This window comes from Choloepus didactylus, chromosome 18 (genome assembly GCF_015220235.1).
Source record: "Choloepus didactylus isolate mChoDid1 chromosome 18, mChoDid1.pri, whole genome shotgun sequence".
In the NCBI taxonomy this organism is placed as follows: Eukaryota; Metazoa; Chordata; class Mammalia; order Pilosa; family Megalonychidae; genus Choloepus; species Choloepus didactylus.
Genome location: NC_051324.1, coordinates 37,665,168 through 37,686,651, shown reverse-complemented (window position 1 = coordinate 37,686,651; position 21,484 = coordinate 37,665,168). Strand labels below are relative to the sequence as shown.

Here is a 21,484-nt window from a genome sequence, read left to right as displayed (position 1 = left end):
ACAGAGAGGGCTGTGAGAAGGGGCTGAAATCCTGCCCTGGCCCCCTGGGGCTCACAGGTCAGCTGCAGTACTTCTCTGGGCCTTAATTTTTCCTCTCCAGGCCACAGTGATATTCTCTGTATATCTCCTGCTCATCAGGAGAGCTGTAAGCTCCCCAAGGGGCAAGAATCACATTTTCTCCACATCATGTAAGTTTTCTAAGGTGCTTGTCAGCACACTACCCTACGGAGTTCTCAGTATCTTTTATTTGATGGTGCTGAGGGGACCTAAAAAATAATCCCTAGAGGGGGAAAAAAAACAAAAAACTACTATTAAAATGTAGCAAAACTGACAGAAAAACAACAACAACAAAAAAGGTAAAAGTAGTTTCCAAGCTTTTTTCAGTTCAGAAAGCCCTTCCTTCCACTCTGCCCATCACTTCCCACTAAATCTGACACAAGTCTTTAACATGCAAAGCAGTGTGCAGTAAAAGTAAGGCAGCTCGGGTTGAAGTGGGGGTGGGGGTAGGAAGGATCCCCGCCTTGCCTCCCCTGAGGCACTTCCAGGAAACCTAGGTTTAGCAGAACTGAGGTGTGGAAAGCTTTGGTGTGGAAACTGGGCCAGTGAGGAAAGATTCAGTAGAAGGGGTGGGATTCATCTGGGTTTGAAAGTAAGGGGAGAAGGAAGACGGAGGTATAACCCCTATTGAGATCGACTCTGCCCAGACGCCTGGGTTGGAATCCTGGCTTTGCTACTGACTGTCAGCTGTGAGACTGGGTGAGTCGTTTAACTGTTCTGTGCCTCAGTGATCCTTTCCGTAAACTGGGGTTGATAATAGGACCTGCTTCATAGGGTTATGTGGGCTACATAAAGTATTCCACACAGAGCCTTACGACAGCGCCTAGCACATAGTAAGTGCCCCTTAAGTATTAGTCACTTTTATATCAGCTGTTACTATGGGCTTGCCATACATGTTTTCATTTACTCCTCCCAACATCTCTGCAAGACAGTCACCAGCCCCACTTTTGAGATGAGGAAACTGAGGCTCAGAGAGACTGAATAAGATGCTCTGGGTCCCACAGGCAGGACTTTGGCTTCCAGATGCTTATTCTTAACCACCAGGTAGTAGTCTCAACTGTTACAAGAGGCAGGGCTTATACTCATCTGCTTGGTTCTGAGGCCAGCTCTTTCCACCCAACAAAAGGACACTGCACTAGTCTAGGCATGAGGCATGAGGTGGTACGGGCCTGGCTTATCATGAGGATGGCTATGGAGCTGCTAATAAAGAAAGATAAACCAATTTTGGTTATTGGATGGAACTGGCGGCAACTAGAATATTCGGAGGAGTGCAGAATGATCACAGTGAAGGTTGCAGAGAAGATCAAGTGAGATGGCAAATTGAAAAAGGAAAAAATCCTTTAACTATAAAACCATGGGATGATGATGCCAATGCTAACAGTGATAATTGCAACCATTTATTGAGTGATTACTCTGTGCTTGGTATAGAGCTAAGAGCTTTCATCTGTATTGTCTCATTAAATCCTCATAACCACCTGAGGATCTAAGTCCCATTATAACTCCCCTTTTACAGATGAGGAAACAGACCAAAGAGGTTAGCCAAAATGTCAGGTCACACTGAGTGGCAGTGGTTTCAAACCCAGGACTGTCTGTCTGACATGAGAGTCCCAGCTCTCTCCATGGAGATGGCAGCACTGATGTTAGTAGGAAAAGTCAGAGCAGAGCTGGTTGGGAGTCAGGGTTAGGACAGAAGTTTTCAAACTTTTCCCCACCAAGGCCTCACCTTTCCCCTCTACCTCCCGTGGGCCCTATTTAAAAATACATATATATGTTCTACCAAACTAATTCATTTTCCTTTAAGATAACCGTGGAAATATGGGGCAAATGCTGTCAGAGTTTCTGATTTTTCTTTCAGAGAAGCTGGAAATCTGGATTGATGAAATTTTCCAATTTTTAAATATGGGGATTAATTTGAAATTTGAAAAATAATTGCGAGGGTTAAACAAAACTCATCTGCAGGCCAAATCCGGCTCATGGGCTACCAGTTTGCAACCTTGGAAGAGTATGAACTTTTGAAGGGTCAGGGCAATGGCTCTGTTCCCACTGCCGTTGCAGAGTGCTCAGGAAATATTTCTAAAAGATGGAAGAACCCTCAAACTGGTCCCCTCTCTCCTCTAGTGCTAAGCAGGGAAAGGGACCTAAGAACTGCCAAGTTATGGGGGAGGAGGTGGGATGGGGCCCATGCCCTGGATGAAAGTTAAAGGTTCTGCTGGTAGGCCTTCGATGGAGAAAGGACTGGTGTGAATTTCCACCTCGCTGAGGCCAGTCATGGGATAGGAAAACCCAAGTGAGCCAGGCACATCACTCTTAGAAGACAAGGGACAGAGAGCACAGGGCTTCTCACAGCCCGGAGCTGGATAAAGTTCAGAGTGTGTGTTGGGAATCAAATGGGAATCTACCTTGCTGGCCAGTGACAGACAGGGGCGGGGGGCCCGTCGGGGACTCTCCAGCTTGACGATGCTGATGAAGCCGGGCTCCAGGTTGTCATCATCACTGGCATTGCACAGGTACAGGGGGTGGGACTGCAGAGAGAGAAAGAAAGTTAGGGAGGCTTTGAAGAGAAGAAGGAGTGAACTGTGTGTGCCAAGCACTTCTGGGCAGTGCTGGGCAGGTACCAGGCAGGCCTCTTGGTGCCATGAAAGGGTGGGCCTAATTATTGGATTGCCTGGTAAGCTCGTCACCATTTGTTGTTATTTCAGTGGTGCTGGAGCCAAGGATACCAGGAGGTGGGGGCCGATGGCAGAGAGAGGTGTCCCAAAGAGGGAACTAACTGAAGAGCCTGGTGCAAAGTCGCTCCAGCAACCCTCAAGCCCTAATTTTCCAAAATAGCTAGCTGCAGATGCCTCATCTACTGGCCCCAACCTCTCTCATCTCCTGATCCTACTACTTGCTCCAAAATTCCCAGTGCAAGAGAATAGCCATGTGTTCCTGTGTCAGTGCCTTCAGAATCTTGCCCTTCATCTCCTTGCTCCCCAGGAGCGGTGCTGGGTACTGTGGTACCTCCTGCCTCCTCAGGATGTTCTCCCCTGACCCCACCAGGCAGCTGTTGCCTGTAGAATCCCATCTCTCCTGTGGCTTGGATCTTCTTGCTCAGTGCTTCTTGCCCCTCTCGATATCCCCCTCTGCCTCTGCACCATGCCAATCCTAGGATTACGCATGGTAGTGACAGGAATTCACCCTGTCCCCAGGAAGGAAGCAGTAGAGATGGACCAGCTCAGCCTACGTGCTGTGGGCCCTGCAGAGGGTTCTGATGGTATGACAGCATCAGGCCAAACTCTCTGCCTCTAAGCCCAGCTTGTGCTGAGCAATGACTAAAGGGGAAGTTGGTGCAAATGTTCTGATGTGACCTGAGGAGCCCATGGACCCTCTTACGCCATCATCAAAGGGATGGGACTGTCCTTCTATGTACTCTCTTCTCATTCAAGATGATTCTAATACCCATTAGAATCTTATTTTCCCCAAATAAAATATCAGAGTGCTGTAAGGACAAAGTGTGATTTAGTTGGCCCTGGATAATCCTGGAAAACCAAATATTCCGGCAAGTAGGACTTCCTCCTAGACAGCAGCCCGCAGTTCTCTCTCCACTGCTGTTGAAGCCTGAGGGACCTCCAGAAAGAACCTTCCGTGGAACCACAGGAAATCTTGAACTTATGAAGAGGCTATGAAGAGGATAATGTTGATGATGAATTTAAAAAGCACAACTACTTTTTTGAAAATACTTTCAGCCTATTTTCTCTCGCTGTATCACTGCAGTCCCTTGAACATAGAAGGTTCTCAGTAAATACACACTACCTTGCTTTGAATTGTATACTAATCTTTGGGCAGGGTGTGTTGAGATGGGAAGGAGTTCAATTCTTGCTCCCAGAATTTAAGGACTACTAGTCTGGTGGTGATCGAGTTTATTGTGGGAAAAAGTTTCTGCACCCCTACCCCCGGAAAAAGGCTGGGGTGTAAGTTTGGGGACTGGCCTCACTTCAGTGAAGCCATAGCCTGTCTCAATAAGCTCCATTAGTCTGTCTGTCTGCCTAGCCAAGCACCTATTCTTTTACTCATTCTTCCAATACCGAAAGCCCACTTGGTGCCAGGCACTGTACAACGCACTGATGAGTCAATGATGAGTAAGACAGGCTCCTTGCCTTAAAGCAGCTCAGAAGACAAGCACATAAACACACTGTACTCTGGTGGTGTGACGCAGGTTTATTCAAGGGGCCATGAGAGCACAAAGAGTAGGGATTAACACCATATCTGGGAAGGCAGAGAAGTTTTCACAAGAGTTGATAGAGAGCCTCCTTGGAGGCTGAACAGATACATGCAGACCTAATGAGCCAAAAAATAAGGTGGGGGGGGGCAATCCTGGCAGAGGAAGCAGCTTGTGCCAGTGATGGAGGCACAAGGTTGGAGGGGAACTGCAGGCACAAAAGAGAAGGTAGAAGATGAGGCTGGAAGACCAGCACGTGTCAGGCCATGGAGGAGTGATGACATTTGCATTTAAGGCATATACCCCTAAGGACTGCAGAGGACAGTTTGGTGTGGGGAGGAGTCAGAAGTCCACTGTACCAACAGAGGAAAAGTTGTGAGCCATTCCTTGGAGAAGGACAAGTTGTTGCAGCTGTGGAATCCACTGCTTTGCTTGGCCCTCCCACTCCCAGCCTGTGGTCCAGCTTTCTCATGATGACACCTCTCACTGCCCAAAGGGTCAATTAGAGGAAGGGGAAGACACTTTAGAGAGGGGCTTACTTCAGAGGAGAATTTGCAAATATTTGAAGGATTTGCAAATAATGCCCCCAGGCCTTAGCAGGGGCAACCAGCAACTAGAGATGGTTATTCCCCACTCCTTGTTGGGCCAATGATGGTTCTAAGTACTTTTGTTTATTAACTCTTTTCATCCTCACAACAACCCTATGAAGCAGAAACTACTATTGTCCCCATGTTAAAGAAGAGGGAACCAACCGAGGTACTGAGAGAGCAAGTAATATGCCCAAGATTACACAGCTAAGTGGCAGAGACCAGAAGAAATGAAAAGAAAGCCATAGGGTAAGATAAAGTGAAAAAGCAAATAATTTAAGAAAAATTCCCATTTGACTTTGAAAACATGTTGTTTTCTCCCAACCCAGGCCCAAGAAAATTTGCTTTCCTGTATTTTATGTTCCTGAAGCATAAGGGCCCAAATCTGAATCCCTGAAATATTCATGGTGACACTCAGGATTCTGTCCTAGGTCCTTTTCTCTTTTAACTCTACCTGCTTTCCTGGGCAACTCCAGCCAATCCCATGGCTTTGGTTTCCAGTAGATGCCATTGATTACATATATGAAGCCTAGTCTTCTCTTGAACTCCAAGCCCTTATATCCAACAGCCCCCCAGACATTTCTTCCTTAAATGACACACTTCAAACTCAGCATGCCCAAATTAAGTTAACCATTTTATCCCCCAAAACTGCTCCTCCAGAGTTCCCTATCTTAGCCATTGGAACCACCATCTACCTATTTATTACCCAAGCCAGATGTTGTCCTTCCAGACTCCTCTATCTCCTTCACTCCTCTCTCCCACCAATCCCCCAATCAATTGCCAAATTCTAGCAATTCTATCTCCTAAATATTTCTCTTATTTGTCCTCTCTCCTCCATTCCCATTACTGCTACTCTAATAGAGGCCACCATCATTGACAATCTGATTTACTGAAATAACCTCCTAACCAGGGTCACTTCACCCCACTCAGTTCTCTATACTGCAGCCATTGTCATCTAAAATGCTAATTTGAGCATGCCACTTTTCTATGTAAAACACTTAAAGGAATAAAGTCACAGCTTAAAAGGCTCTGCATGTTCTGGGCCTGTCTTCATGCCTTGTCTCACTGCTTGCCATTCCCTTCCCATACCTCTTCCCCCTTGCATGCCATGCTCCAGCAGTAATAACTTGTTTCATTTCCCCAAATACTTCTGGCACTTACTGTTCTGCCAGGTTAGGTTTAGAGGCCTTTCAGTCTGTCTCTCACCCCCACCCCACCCCACCCCCAGCACCTGCATTGCCCCGATCACAGACTTATCCCACTGTATTGTAATCTGTTTACTGCTCTCTCTCTCTGGGCTATGGCTGAGTCTGTCTTGCCCCTCATTGCCTCTTCAGTGCCTGCTAAGCAGTTAGGTACAAGATCAATATTGTTGACTGAATGTTGAAGTTCTACAACCAGATAAATGGTTGTCAACTATAAAGATAATACAGTGCCCCCAAATCCTGATAAGGGAGAGAAATTAGCGAGGGGTGGTGAAGATGGACTTTAGTATTTTGCTTTGAATACTTCAGTCATCGGGTAATATATTGAGATATTAATTTGAGTATAGTTTTCAGCTGTTGTGGAAGAATAAAAAAGAAAACTATTTATATTCTGTTCTGTGCCTTTTCCCTCTACCCATTCCAAGAAAGTAGCCTTGTCTTCAATTTCCTTGTCTCAGGGGCATTTGCCAGGACTGAATGTTCCTTAGATCTCCCTTTTATACGTCTTTTGTAAAAGAATGAAATGGTTGAGGAAATGTGAGTGCCCTGCAGTGTAAACGAATGTATGTGGGGTATGTGTGTGTGTGCGTGTGTGTTCAAATCCCTGGAACCATGAGGGATGGGGGAGTGGTGTGTCTGAGTATCTTTCAAGCAGTGGAAATGTGCAGCCCACGCCCCAGAAGGAGAATGACCGAGTGGTAGACAGGAGGCAGCTGGACACTGGCAAAGACAATATCCAGATGGACTTCAAGGGAACACTTGTGCTTGGACAATGGGTATATTTGTGGTGACCAGTGTGGATAAATATCAAAGGTGTCCTCTTATTTATTTTGATTTGGATAAAACCCCTGGGACCTTTGTGCCATCCTGTGAGGGGAAGAAGTTCCTATCAAAACTATTTTCCACCACTTAGTGGGATAAAGCCTTGGAGTCTTTGATAAAAAGAAAAGAAAAGAACATGACATTTCTTGTACAGCCATATTTGTGATGTAAGAACCAAACTCACTGCACTTTTCTATGGTTTGTCTCTTTTATAATGAGAGTTTCTAAAGTATTATTGGATAAAAGGAAAAGGAACATGCCATTCAAACTAGGACTTTGTTCATTATTCAGCAAGGCAATGCTAGTCTCCTTTAGGGTGAAATTCAGAGCCTGTCTTTGTCCTCCTCCTCTAAGGAACTTCTAGCTTGGAAGAAGGCTCCTGAAGAGAAGCAGATCCAAATGCATCTTCTTCCTTGGGATGCAAGGTATCCAAATACCGAAGACGCAAAGGGGATTTCCACTGGGCTACCTGTCCACTCGGTGACACCAGGAGGGGGCCAAGAAGAACTGAGCAGGAAGTGGAGCTGGCAGATTGAGCTTGCAGGATTCAGGGAGGGTGAAAGCCCAATGCACACGTGGCTGGACAGAGCTCAGGGAAACTTGGTGGGCTACGGACTGGTGGTCTGCATCTTCCTGAAAGGGCAGGAGTTGGGAGGCTCCAAAGGGCAAATTAAGAGGAGCTTGTTCTGGGTTCTGACTGAGAATCCAGCTTTGCACACGCACTTTTCATACCCCTATGTAAAGACATGTTGACTGTCCCTTGGTGGTGTGTGTTGTATTTAATATTCTTGAGTCTGTTTTTCTCTCTGACCTCCTTCCTATAGCTTATTTGTTCTGATTCTGCCCCTCACCCCCTTCTCAAGACAGACCTAGGTTCAAATTCTGACTCCATCACTTCTTACTTGTGCAAACTTGGGCAAGTTACTTAATCTTTCTGAGCCTCACACTCCCCATCATTGGAATGTGGGCAAAAATGCCTCCTGATTATAGTGAAGATTGAAGATAATGGGTATAGGTGCCTAGCTCAGCACCCACTAAGTGCTCATTAAGTGGTAATCGTTTTCATTATTACAACTGTAATAATAAAATTCCTTCTTATTCCTGGAAGGGACAAAGCCCTTTCTGACTCCTTCCTCCATTGGTGATCGTCAACAGAGCCTATGAATGCTGGTGTTCCACAAGGCACAGTCTGGGGCGGCTCACTATCCACACTACCGTCCCTCGTGTGCTCAGCCCTCCAAACCCCACTGAACAAGCTCTTCCAGTTCTCAGCCCGCCTCCTTCCTATGAAGGAGGCCATGTGATCTCATTACCTCCTCACAAAGGGCATTCCAGGGCTCAACTGAGCCCCAAACTTAATGCTGGTCTTACTTTATCCACACCATCTCCTCCTCTTGGGGCGTGTGCTTTTGCAAGCAGTTCTTTACTGTCTCCTATTTCCAGTCACCCTCCTCCCCCCACTTCTGCTGCAATAACCTCTTAGTTCTCTGATTCCACATACAGACCTTCACCCAGGCCTTGGACAGGTAATTTTACTGCCTACTACAATTTTGCCTTTGTAATCAGGAACATTGGCCAGGCATCAAAGGCAGCCTTTCCCCCATTTCCTCTTCTGAGATTTTATAACCATCCTCTCCTGTGCAACCTCCATTACTTGAACTTAGAACTATCTGACTTTTATCTCAGGTAGCAAGATACACTAGCATCATAAAGTAAAGTTCCTGTAGCTAGGGGGTTGGGAAAAAACAAATAGGCCTGAAGTTGCTGCTTCTGGCTCCCAGACAGAAGAACTTCCACTGAAGTCCAGTTTGATCACCTTGCCCTTTATTTAAAGAGTCGGTGCTCACATCTACAAGTTAGATCCCAATGGTGATTAAGTTTAGGCTGGGATTTGGAAACCCCTAGGCCTAATTCTCACCCTGACCTTGACCCTGTCGTTATTCCTTTGGGGTGGCTGAGTTTCCTAGTTATTTAAGTTGGGAGGCTGGGGAATTGTCAAGAGGACTATCTTATCAGTTTTGTTAAGAATTTTTTTAAAGGAAAATGTATTCCTGCTTAGTTGTGTAATTTTTAAGGTGCAAAAGAAAATGAAGTTGGTGGGGAGAGAGAAGCATAACCTTAGGCCATCTATCGGGAATGGATTAGCAGAGGATGACAGAGGTCTCCAGTATTTCTTACTTGTCCAGAAAACCTTCCTGGGGTGGGGTAGGGAAAGACAGGGGTGCTAGTGAGCAAGAATGCTGACAAAAGTATAACTGAAATGATGTGTCAGAATCCAATAGGAATCAGGGTGACAAAGTTTGAAGGGAAAAATTGAGCCCATGAAAAGTCCAATTTGGAGCTCTGCAGATAGTAAGACCTTAGTATTTGGTGAGAGCATGAACAAAACTGGATTTGAATCCTGTTGCCATACAGTTTATAAAACAAGAGACGCGAAGTGCTAACAGCTGAGCCTGGTTCATACCGGCAAGGGAATTTCGAAACTTGCTTTGTACAGATGAGGAAAGTGAAACTCAAGTTAACTTAAGTTATAGACTGTCCATGGTTCAAGGTGGTTGAGACTAAAATTCAGGCCTCCTAAATCCAATCCCATCACTCTGTGTACTCTGCCACGCTGCCTCCAGTGTATACACTGCAGAGGCATTCCGTACCATTCACAGTACCTGGGATTGTGGTAGAGTCTTCAGGACCCACATTTCTAGAATTTCCAAAGTTGAATCATCCCTAGCAACAAGACAGAAGCAGGGTCTGTCTGCTCTTTCTCCCTGTGGGGTACATGCTCTTTCTGCCCACCAGTCTCAGCTTCCTTCTTCTCACAGACTGACCATTTATCTCTTCTAGCCACAACAAAGGCAGCCAGACCCAGAGGCTGCTCAGAGATGCTTTCCCAGTGAATAGTCCATGTTTATTCGGGATGAGGAAGGGGTGTCCTGAAATCAGAGGTCACAGAAGTTGAGACTCAAATAATGGTCATTCAGCCACTATCATTTCTCTCACCCCACATTAAAGCCTTCATTCTTCAATTTTAAAATTCACCTATTCTGTGCCAACTTCTATGATGTAACTGAATCTCTTTACCCTAAAATAGCCCCCATGGCAGGGTCTGCCTGATCCCACACTCTGCCTGGCATCTTAGTCTGGCAGGTTCACAGAGTCATATGCAGGAAGAAGAAAGGAAGGAGAGAAGAAGAAAGAGCTGAGTTGCTTTTTTGAAATACATTGCTAACAGAGAAAAAAGCTTATTTGGCAATGACTAGACAGAGAAAAGGAGAAAATCTCAGCCACCCAATAGAGCTTTTGTACTCTTACATTCCCACATGGAAACAGGTTCTATCCTGACTCCGACCAGAATGCCCTCTAGTTACAGGGGCATTAGGAAGATACTCATGAAGTTAGGAGGAAAGGAGAAGGAGTCCATCAAATATTTTAGTTACATCAGAGCTCTTGGAAGGAATACTAGGAAATAGGATACCAAGGTCAGAGCCTCATGAAGCTTATGATTTCAGAAGACATTCTGATTATGTGGTTTGGACTCCATCCCTCCACCAGATGAGGAATTGAAGGCTTGAACCTCCAAGAATCCTACCAAGTGGCCCCAAAAGGTCATCTGAGTTTGCCACTTAACTGGTGATCATTGTCCCCGGGAGATCTTCCCACCACCTTCACTGATCTCTACCTTACAGGAAGGGCCCCTGCGTCCACTCGTTTAGTGAGGTCTTGTTCAAGGAGCTCACCTGCAGGAAGGCCATAGTCTTGACGCAGGTATCTGTATTGCTAAGGGTAATACCTGTTTCCCGTATTTCCAGGATAAGAGTCTAAGGAGGCTTTGGCCAGGGCCCGTGTGAGGCATGGCCTTAACTTACTCCACATGAGATAGTTAACTGAACTCTCACACTTAACCTATGTGCTGTTTGCAAACAGACTTGACATAGCTGCTTTCTGATTTTGCTGTTCTTGTTCCAGCCAAATCCGTGACAGAGATGAGAGGAATTTGGAAACTTGCTGGAAGCAGGTAGTGTTTATTTGTAAGTAATTCTTTAGGTTAAGATTTTAATGCTTAAAGGGCAAAAGACTAAAGCCAGACAGTCCTCATGAAAAAAGGCCAGAGAAATGAAACCTGAGGAAACCAGATTATTTATTTAAATAGGCCAGAGGCCCATCTAGACTACTGGCAGTACTACTCAAGTTTTGCTAAATTTGGGGATTTCAATGCAAGAGTGTGAAATAACCAGGCTTAACATGCTGTCCATGTCTTTCAGGCCTAGTCTCCTGCTCAGAGACTGCAGGCATTTAAAGCTGCCTTGCAAACTCTGCCCTGTACTGCTGTCTTCAAGGCTGGCTTGTCCAGGGGCTATAAGCCCTTTGAGGGCAAATATTGTATCCAAACGTACCAGCTCAACTAAGTCTTCCACACTGTGAGCAGGGATGGGGTGAAGCTGGTTTGCTTGGCTGATCCCAGACCCCAGTTCCACAATCTTGCATTTGTATTGGAAAGTGGAGAAAACGTGAAGGATGGGCCTGAGCTTCAAAAAAGAAACAATAGAGGGGAGATATACTTAGAAATTATCTCAGGAGGAAGGGACACAATTTTTCAAGCCACCAGCCAACTCAGGTGCCCAGAGTTTCTCCTCATAAGTCATTTGAGAGTTGAGATCCGGCTTCTGTTCAGAAGAGGCAACAGCCAGGGCAGGCTTGGGTTGGAGGTGGCCCAAGTGTTCCAGCCTGACTGCTGACAGCACTTAGACCACAGCTCTGAGTCCCTGTCCATGGGGTGGCCCTGGGGAAGAGGCCTGCTTTGGGGGGAATGTTTAATGATTTGCCAGCAAAGAACAAGGTAAACAGACTGCTGGCAGCTGCCTGGATGCAACAGGAGAGTAGATTTTTATTCCCACCCATGGAATAACTTTCTAGGCAAGGGATTAAAAGAAAAAGTAAGAGACGGTATTCATAGAGGCTGGGAGGATTGTCATTTTGGGCTCAGCATTTCACTGAGCCTCTATGGATGATGCCTGCATATCCTGGCATTGGTGCCCTGTGATATTTCACCCTCTAAATATATAGTATTAGATCTAATAGAAGCATCTCTTGAGCACCAAAGAATAAGGGAAAGGTACTTAAATGGACTCTTATGGCAGAATTCTAGGCACTAAAGAGAATGAAACCAGGAAAGAACTGTCCTTGGCTCTTAAGATGTGTTTTACAGAAAATGTATGAGATGGGAAAGTAGTTTGGTTCTTAGATAAATTACTTTTTCTTTCTCTTCCCATAGACCTTTCCCTTTTTCCTTTGTTCTACAGAGAACAAAAGTGGTACCCCTCTTATCCCTGTCAGACTCCACGATCTTCAGTCCTACAACTATCTACCTTTTCTTACCCTCTACTCCCAGCCCGGCCCAAACAGGGGCCTTCTCTAATCTTCTAACCAGCCCTCATTCCCCAGAATTAGACATTTGCCCCCCATATATTCCCCTAAAGCCTTCTACTAAAAAATTCTTAAATGGCACTTACCTCCTACTGTTAGTTGTATCTGTCAGTGTTCCACTATGACCTACCCTCTCACCCATTTCCTTCAGCAGAATGCCTGCTTCTTAGTACATGTTCAATACAATATTACTCCTTTCCTCCTTTCTGCAAAGTAGATTCTGAGCTCCTTGAAGTCAGGGACTAGGTCTTATTCATCATTTAGCATAATGCCAAGCACACAGTAGATATTAAGAAAAATGCATGTCGAATAATCTGTTTTAATGAACAGATGCAAGATAATATAAATTTGGTGGTTGCTTTATCATTTGACCAGGATATGATTCTTTTCAGATTCTTGCTTTCTCTTCAGAAACCTGTATACTTCCTATAAGCTTAAGTTGTAAAGTTAACACTACAATATTTTGACTTCCTAGCATGGTAATGATTTCTTCCTTTCTTTTTACCATCACACCTGAATCTCTTCCATAACTCTGATCAAAATTCACCTCTTTAGGAAAACCTTCCTTCTTAATAACACATGCCCGGTCACTCTTCTATTGTCTCCCCTCAGTATCAATGTTCTGAGTCAAGCATAATCCCTAATGGGGAGAGAGGATAGGGGTAAAAATGGCCGGGAGGCGGGGAAGAAGATGAGAAAAAAAAAAGGGTGGCCAGTTCCTGTTCTCAAGGAGACTAAAATCTAATTGCAGATTTATAATTGTGTGTGCACATGCGCACACGCAAGGGTCTTAAGCACATTTGTCAAAAAATGCATAGGGGAATGCAAATTCACAGGGCACAGTACATAAATACTGAAACGATGAGGAGTGAGTGGGTAGACTAACTTGATCTTGCTATACTTCTTTGCAAGGTTCTGTTGCCATTTTGGGCCCTTTAGTCTGTCTCTCAGATTTGATGAGAAGCTCTTTCAGAGCTGGAGCTATTTAGGGACTTTGTTCTTTTTTAATTTTCTTTCTTTCTTTTTCTTTTTCTTTACTCTTTTTGTTTGTTTGTTTTTTAAAATCTCTGTAGTATTGACTCAAAAAAAACTCTTGCCTCCCACTGGTTTTAGGCCATAGTGTTGGCTGAGTGTCTCTAGTAAGCTTCAGTCCCCACCAAGACTTTACGAAGACGTGACCCAGTGATCTGCATGGAAAAAGTCTGGAAAAATTCAGAACTGATTCATGCCCAATAGTATTTCCATATTTTTTCCTGAGTGGATTTTTTTTTTTGCCTCTAGTGGAATGAGAGATGAATTACATTTCTTTGCCCTGTCCTCTACACACTGAGAAGTTGATGTGTCTGAAGCCCAATTTTCATAGGCATCAGTGGAGGAGCTATGAGCTATTTGCTTCCATCACCCTTCCTTTGTCTCCTTTTCTCAGCATCTTGAACAGCTCTCCTATCTAGTTCCTGCCCCTGAGGATGTAGACCACCTCCGCCCTTTATGCATTCAAATATTCCAAACATCCCCTGACTTGCTCTTTGTCAACTATGAGTTCTTTGTTACTTCCTAATTGCTCAAATTTCTTTAGTTTTCTTGCTAAGCACAGATGGTAAGAGATAGGAAAAGATAATCAAAGTGCTGATAAATAGAAGAGGAATCTTCCCGGTTATCAAATTGGCTCCGATGAATAGAAGTTCCTGTTTGCATTTGTCAAATTTGGGGAGGTGCCATCACCAGACTGAGTGGGTAAGGGAAGTACTTAGAGAGTTAGGGAGGGAAGCCAAATTCCTGGGTTGAGAGTTCACAGGGCAATGAGGATCAATAGCAGCACTTGTGATTTGTACACTTTATCAAGGTACAAAGCAACACTACCCTTTGTCCTTTTAATTTTTACTCTGCTAATGGAACCCTTCACCCTAAATTAAGACTATTATTCAGCTTTGATGTTGAGTTTTATATTAGCAAAGTGCTTTATAATCCTTTACTAGCTATTTTATTCTCCCTTTATTAGCACCACCCATTTCACAAATTAGGTAACTGAGGCTTGTGACCAGGAGTCCTGAATTCTGGGCATGGATTTCATGTACTAAATCTAATGAAGGGAGACTTGAAGGACCACAGGAAGAGGCACAGACTAAAAGAACAGAAGCACCAAAATTACAAGAGCCTTCTTGGAAACTAATCTACAGTATTTAGGGCAAGACTTCAAAATTTTATTTTAATGGCAGTAAAATTGAGTGCTCTCCTAGCTTAAATTGAAAATGTGACCACCAAACATCTTTTAACAAGCAAACAGTTTTCTTGATTGCTTGATTTCCTCCCTAACAGAATGTAAGCAGAGAGAAACAAGGATGTGCCTGAACTTAATGGTGCCAGTTGTTTCCAAAGAAAAGGGATCGATGTTAAAGCAAGACAAATATCTCAAAATTATTTTTGACCTGTTTAATGCCCCTCACTTGCTGTTCATTACATAATTTTATTCTAGTTCTATTCTAGTTCTTCCACTTCTCGGACCATTCCTCTCTCTTGTTTAAATATATGTGTTTCCTAGGATATGCTCTCTGATCTCTATTTAATCTCTCTTCCGGGGTCCTTATTTACTCCAGAATCTTCAGTGTGATGATTCCTAAATTTGTCTCCAAGGTCAAACTCTTCTGCACTTCAAATATTATTCCTGCTGGCACCTCAAACTCAAATATACCAAACTTAAATTACCACCTTCTTCCTGTACTCCACCCTAAACCGGTAACCCTTCTTAACTTACCCATTTTTGTTAATGGCACCACAATTTTCCTAGCGACTCAGGCTGGGAATCTGAGTCATTATGATTCCTCCTCCTTGTATCCAATCATTTAAGGCAGTCTTTGGAAATCTATCTCCTCGATGTCTCTGGAGCCTGAACCATTAAAATAGACTTCTAAATAGTCTCCAGTTGCTCCCCATTCAAACTCTATATACTGCTGCAAGATCCACCTTGCTAAACACAGCACTTATATCATTGCCCTGTTAAAATATTATCAGTAGCTCTCTGCAGCCTTCTGACTGAATTCAAACTCCTTAGCCTATCAAATCAAGGCCTCAATGCTCTGCACTAGCTTTGGAATCAGACAACTTGGTTTCATATTTCAACTCTACCACTTACAGGCTGTATGTGACTTTGAGTAGGTGACCTAAACTTTTTGAGTCTTGGTTACCTTATGGGTAAAAAAAATGTGGATACCATCACCCATTCAAGATCATTGTAGAGATTAAATGAAGTAACATAAAGTTCCAACAGTTCCCACCCATAGTAGGCACTCAGTAAGTATTAGTTTCTTCCTCCTCTCCCTCTGACTTTCCAGCTTTATCTCCTTCTTTTCTCCTAAATGTACTATACTGCTTGTCCAAACCAAACTGTATTACTCATTATTCTGTCACAATCCCTTGGAATGCCTATTGCTCCTATCCTGTGACTTATTAAAATCCTACCTATCCTTCAAGGGTAAGTTTTCATACTACCTCTTCTTCAACTGAATGCCTCAGATACCTTGCTTGTATCTATTTTGGGGTCACTTTTTACATTCTTCCTTATATTCTTAAATTGAGGGCAGGGGTTTCTTTATATCTCACATAGCACAATGCTGTAACATAATAGGAATCAATAAATGTGTGCTGAATTAATAATGAAAGCTTGAGTTTTTGGTCTCCCAAGAGTCCATTTGTTTGTGATTCATACTTTACACTGAGTACTCTTTAGAAACAATCTCTGGAGGGATATCAGAATTTCAAACAACTTTAACAGAGAAGCTGGATCAGTCTAGGATTACGTTCAATCCTAGTTCAGCCAACAGGAATTGTCTGCACCCTGCTCCTGCTTGAAATATCATAATGTGGCAACTTGTGCAAGTCTTGGGTATGCATTTGAATACATTTAGATGAGACTATATTTGCCTCAGCAATGGGCAAGAAAAAAATGCATGATGCCTATAAAAACTAACCAATGACAATGGTTTGCTGGTGTAGAAAGGGCATCCACAAAATCATTTAGTTTCATAGAGTCTGAAGGTGGCTCAGTTAAAAGGTAACTATACCTTACTCTGGCTTTCATCTAATACATTTCCTCTTGGCCCAGTTGACAAATAGGTAATTATATGACATCAGCCACCATGGAGCGGCCGGAATACAAGGTGGCTTCATGGTGCCATATAATGTGGCACCAAGTTTCTGAATCACCAACCACAGGTGCATCGACTCTTCCCCCCACCACACACTCCCCTCCATAAAAACCACCTTATCTGATATTGCTGTTGACACAGTGACTATGCTTAGGTCCTGGGCACTTTCCTTTTCTTCTTCTTCGTGTTTGTTCGGGTGGGTACCTCCGTACAGATGCCTATAAATGAGTGCTTATGATGCAGGAGTAACCACCCAGTCACCAGGCCTTGTTTTTGCCTTTAAGTATGCTTACTTCAGAATAGAAGCATATCTTATTGCTAAGCCATCACCTACCTGAAATGCTTCAGAGGCTGAACCCACTTTCTAGCCAAATACCAAACTAGTGCAGTTGCTATCTGTCAGCCAATTGACTCTTAGCCTTGGTATTGTCAGGCCTGTTTCTGGACCCTTTCTCCCTAGAATAACAGCTGCTACAGTTTACTCCCAAACCCTATGTAATAGGGAAGATCAATGGTTCCCAAGTGTGTCTTGTCAAGATACAAGGAGTCACTTGATGTGAATATTGAATAGGATGTTGGATGGACACACATGGAAATTTTCCCAATGGGCATACCAGAATGGGCCTGTAAAATACGGTCTCTTAGTTGGCAAGTATTTAAAATGGGCACCTATCTTCTTCCCTAAATTGTGTTAAGTCCTGCTTAGGAGTTACAGTATTATTGGGAAAACAACACATATGCAAACTAGATGACAGTACAAAATGGTGTATTTCAAGTGCCACATTGTGTGGTACAGCCAATCGTTCCTCTGGCCTTTGTGGGGGAAATGGATCTTAACCTGGTCCTTAAAGAGGACAGGATTTAGAGAGGAGAAAAATAACCACAGAAGCAAAGAAGTCTGGATCTGATCTATTGGCATCTGTCAAATGGATTTTTGGAACTTCCTAGATAAAGCCTTGAGAAAAACCAGGGGGAAAGGTGAGAGTAAAAGTAGGGTTACTGACCGGTTTCTGTCAAGTCTTCAAAGTACAGGAAGGAGAAATGGGTTGCAGCACATGTGTGGGTCTGGAGACAGTAAGACTTGTCTGACTGAAAAATAGATCTGCAGAGATAGTTTGGATAGCTGGGGTAGGCTCAAATTATGAAGGCCATAGAATGTCAAGATAAGAGTCAGAGCTTACTTTCACAAGTAAAAAAGTAATGACTCAATTTTTGAGCAAGTAGATTCTCACGATTAAAACAGTATCTTAAAATACTGCTTAAACAGAACAATTTAGTAGCAGTGTAAATCTACAGTGGACTGAAGGAAAAACTGTTGGTAGGCAAACCAGTTAGAGGGCTATTCCAGTAATCTAGTATTGGTATGATGAGAATTTGAACTCTGGCGGTAACAGTTAAAAGGAGAAAGGATGAATCACGGAATTATGAAGGAAGTGTTGAAAGTACTTGCTGCAAGATTGGATGATAGGAATGAAGGTAAGGGAGGAGTTTAAAGTTCCAAATTTGGAGAATTGGGGAAAAGATGTTACATTAACTGAAGGAGGGAAATGGAAAAAGAAGTTAGTTTTGAGCAGAGAAAATTTCATTCAGTTTTCAGAATTCTGAAAATACAGAATGAGAGATGAGCATTTAAATCCTACAGGCAGTTTGACCAAAATGGGCTGGAGATAAAAATTTGCCAAGCAGTGTGTATATCTTCAGATATCTATGTACTTTAAATAAATATACTACATGAAATCTACATGAAAACACTTAGAAAAAATTTAAATGGCTGCATAAATGAAACCTATTAAAAGTGGAGTGTGTGGTTCATAGTGCTCTTGGCTGGTCCCACCGCAAAAAATCCAGAAGGGATGATGGTGTATAGCCTGCCACACCAGAATGAAACTCACATAATTTGGCTTCTAAAGTAATTTAATGTAGAACCTAAGAGGTTCTGTAGCTCAGGGAAGTGGAATGAAGAAAAATGAGGACCCCTAAAGACAGGTGACCTTGAAATCTTCTCTTTGAGGGTAATATAGAAACTAATCAAGAGCACTGTTTTTATTCTTCCTATGTCACACTATCAGTTCTGTAGCCCAGCTAATAGCTTTTCCAAAAGCAAGCTTCCACCTGGCTATGTGCTGTTTGAAAGAGCCAGTAAGCCATTTCCCTGGTGCCCACAGGCCAGATCGAGCCTCCAGGCCACCAGTTAAGTGGCCTTGACCTTTGGATTGCACTAAATCTCCGCAGGCAGGACAAAATCTCCCACAATCAAGTGTTCCGTTTCAGCCATTAAAGCCACCGTCACTTCAACTCAGGTCAGATGCACTGGCCATGGGAAGATGTTGACCTCTGTTAAGATCATTATGGTTATAAAATAGGTAGTGACCTAGAACAGTGGTTCTCAAATGTGGTCCCCAGATCAGCAGCATCAGTAACACCTGGAAATGTGCTAGAAATGCAAATTTTCAGGCCCCACTCCAGACAAACCGAATTAGAAATTCTCAGAGTAGGACCCAGCAATTGGTGTTTTAATAAGCCCTCTTGGCCTGATTCTGATACTTGCTAAAGTTTGAGAGTCATTGACCTAGAGGTACCAAAACAGTTCTAGGCAAGGAAAGTAACCAGAGGTGGGGATCAAAATTCAAAACTGACCGTTTTCCAAAAACACAGACTCTTTGTGCAGGTAGAAGAGCAGCGGCTTCCTCCATCATGTCTCCATCATGTTAAACCTGTATTTGACCTCAGAATTAACCAGGGCATTCGGGTAGATCAGATCGCTTATCTCAGCGCATCCTCGTATGAGTACTTTATAAATTTTCTATTTCTACAACTCTACTGTATGAATATGATCTAACACATGCTTTCAAATAAATGCTCTCCTGTTTATCATGAACAAATAACAATGCTCGGCAGATGGTAAAGAAACTTGATTTTGTTTGCTTTACTGCTTGTATTCTTCTAAAGACTTCTTTTTTTTTTTAATGTCTGGAAGAACATCTCATAGCTCTATCGCTTTCCTTCAGTTGAAGAAATTGGGGTAAATGGTAATATACTCTCTTGTGGAGGAAAGGAATCTAGGTGCTTTACAGTTGGGATTTTGGTGTAAGCGGCAAAACCAGAGATTTTGATGCTCAGTTGAATGGTGGTGAGTATAGGATTTTATTTCACTTGTTTATTTAAAACCAATGGCCTAATCTAAATTCTACTCCTGTGCTACCTGGAACTAACTGCTTCAGCAACAGTAGACTTAAAACTAATCTGAATATCTTTAGAAATATTCATCAGAAAAGGGTCTTCTGCTTTTAAGATGCTTAAAATAAGTTGTTCTTGGTTTTCCTGCTCCATCTTTTGATACCAGAGTACTCAATGGGAAGGCAGGTCTCATAACTCCATCCTGCAAAATTCTAACTACCAGAAAAATTCTAAAATATGCTTAATGATTCCATTTACTAAGTGCCTGGACTACTCAATATGTGCATTAAAAAATTAGCAATTTAGTGAAAAAGGCAAAAGAAAATGGCTGCCAAATATGAGAAAAGAAGCTAATTTTAAAAAATTACTGAAAAATAATGTTTCATAAAAATTGGAAGGCAGCTTCCCTGATCACCCTGTCCACATTGTGGTTCTCTTCTGAACTGCTGTAGAAACTCATTTGTATATCTAATTTGGCATTATTATAAACTGCCAGGGTGGGAGTTATCTCTAATAAATATCTAGCATTATCTTAAAAACTTTGTTAGTAAGCTTCCTGAGGGCAGGAATGTTTATCTTATGCTCCACTGGGCCCTCTCCTGGGCTCAGCATTGTACCTTGCACTTAGGATCTAATAATATTGCGCAACTGTTACGCTAACTGGAGACATGGGGTACACTGTGGACAAATTTAGAAAGAAGCAACATGGAGTAAAGGGGCAACATGAAAGGGCAAGGGTGAGGAAGCTTTCAGTACATGGGTGTGGGTAGGAAAATTGTGCTGAAAAATGAAATTTCCAATTCCAGATGATAATTCCTTCCCCACTGCTTATTCCTGGTTGGATTTTTTTTCTTTTTCTTTTTTCCTTCCAGTATCAACCAGGTGCAGAACAAAAGGAAATTAAAGACTTAGTTATTGCTCCAGTGCTCAGAGTTTGAAAGTCGATCATTCGGGGCAGGTTCCATTGTATGTCCCTCCATGTCTTGGGCCTCAGTGGCTGTACACAGAGCACTGTGGCTCCAATCGCCACAGTGGGGGCAAAGCTGGACGCCTGGCTTCTGAGCAAGAGATGAAAGGCTTCTTCTAATGTAATAACTGACGGCCTCTCAGTGCCATTTGAACTGTTTACAGACTGAGTTAACGATTACAGGCAATGTGTATCTTGGCCAGGTGCCCGAAATTCTTACCCACCCGTCAGATATTATCAAAGAACCCTTCCATGCCTGGCTGGAGTCCTTCCAAAGCACCTCACAGAGATGCCGACACAAAAGGAGGAGTGTTCAGAATGTGTTCTTTCTCTCCTGAGGCCCGAGCAGGAAAGCCAGCATATCAGCCATGAATTAGGTGCTGAGGGGGCTGAGTTTCCAGGACTGCTCAGGACTGGGGGAATAGTCAAGGTCAGCACTGGGGCCAGGAGAACCAGATTCCTTTCCAAGCAGTTTAGGAGGTGGAGGTAAGAGGTTTTTCAGCTGCTAGCTAGAGGATGATGAGGGTAGAGACATGATCTTTGAGATGAAAGAGAAATCAGCACATGAAACCACCACATGATAGAGCAGCCCCTAAGACAGTAGATCTGGGAGAAGAGACATTATTATTATTATGGGTCAGAAGACAAAGCAGGAGGGAAAGTATGCATTTTTTCTCCCCAGCGCAATGCACAAGTTCAAAAAGATCAACTCAGGACCAGGATAGAATAAGAGACATCGAAAATGAAAGTTAAAAAAAAGTAAATAAAATTAAGGGGAGCTAAGAAGACACCTCTTTACTGGGGTGAGTCCCAAGAGTCTGAAAGGCATCTGTCTGGGCATTATCATAATATTTTTCACACAAGTACATACTGAGTATTAACCATGAGACATAATGGGAATGACTACC

The 21,484-nt window shown here is 43.2% G+C and overlaps 1 protein-coding gene across 1 annotated transcript in view; it reads right to left on the bottom strand.

Moving 5' to 3' along the window:
* RNF43 (ring finger protein 43) overlaps positions 1–21,484 on the bottom strand; it is a 54,834-nt gene that overhangs the window by 11,257 nt on the left and 22,093 nt on the right. Inside the window, exon 2 of the mRNA XM_037809874.1 lies at positions 2,457–2,579. Coding sequence (XP_037665802.1) covers positions 2,457–2,579 — 123 coding nt within the window. The remainder of the gene's footprint in view (positions 1–2,456; positions 2,580–21,484) is intronic.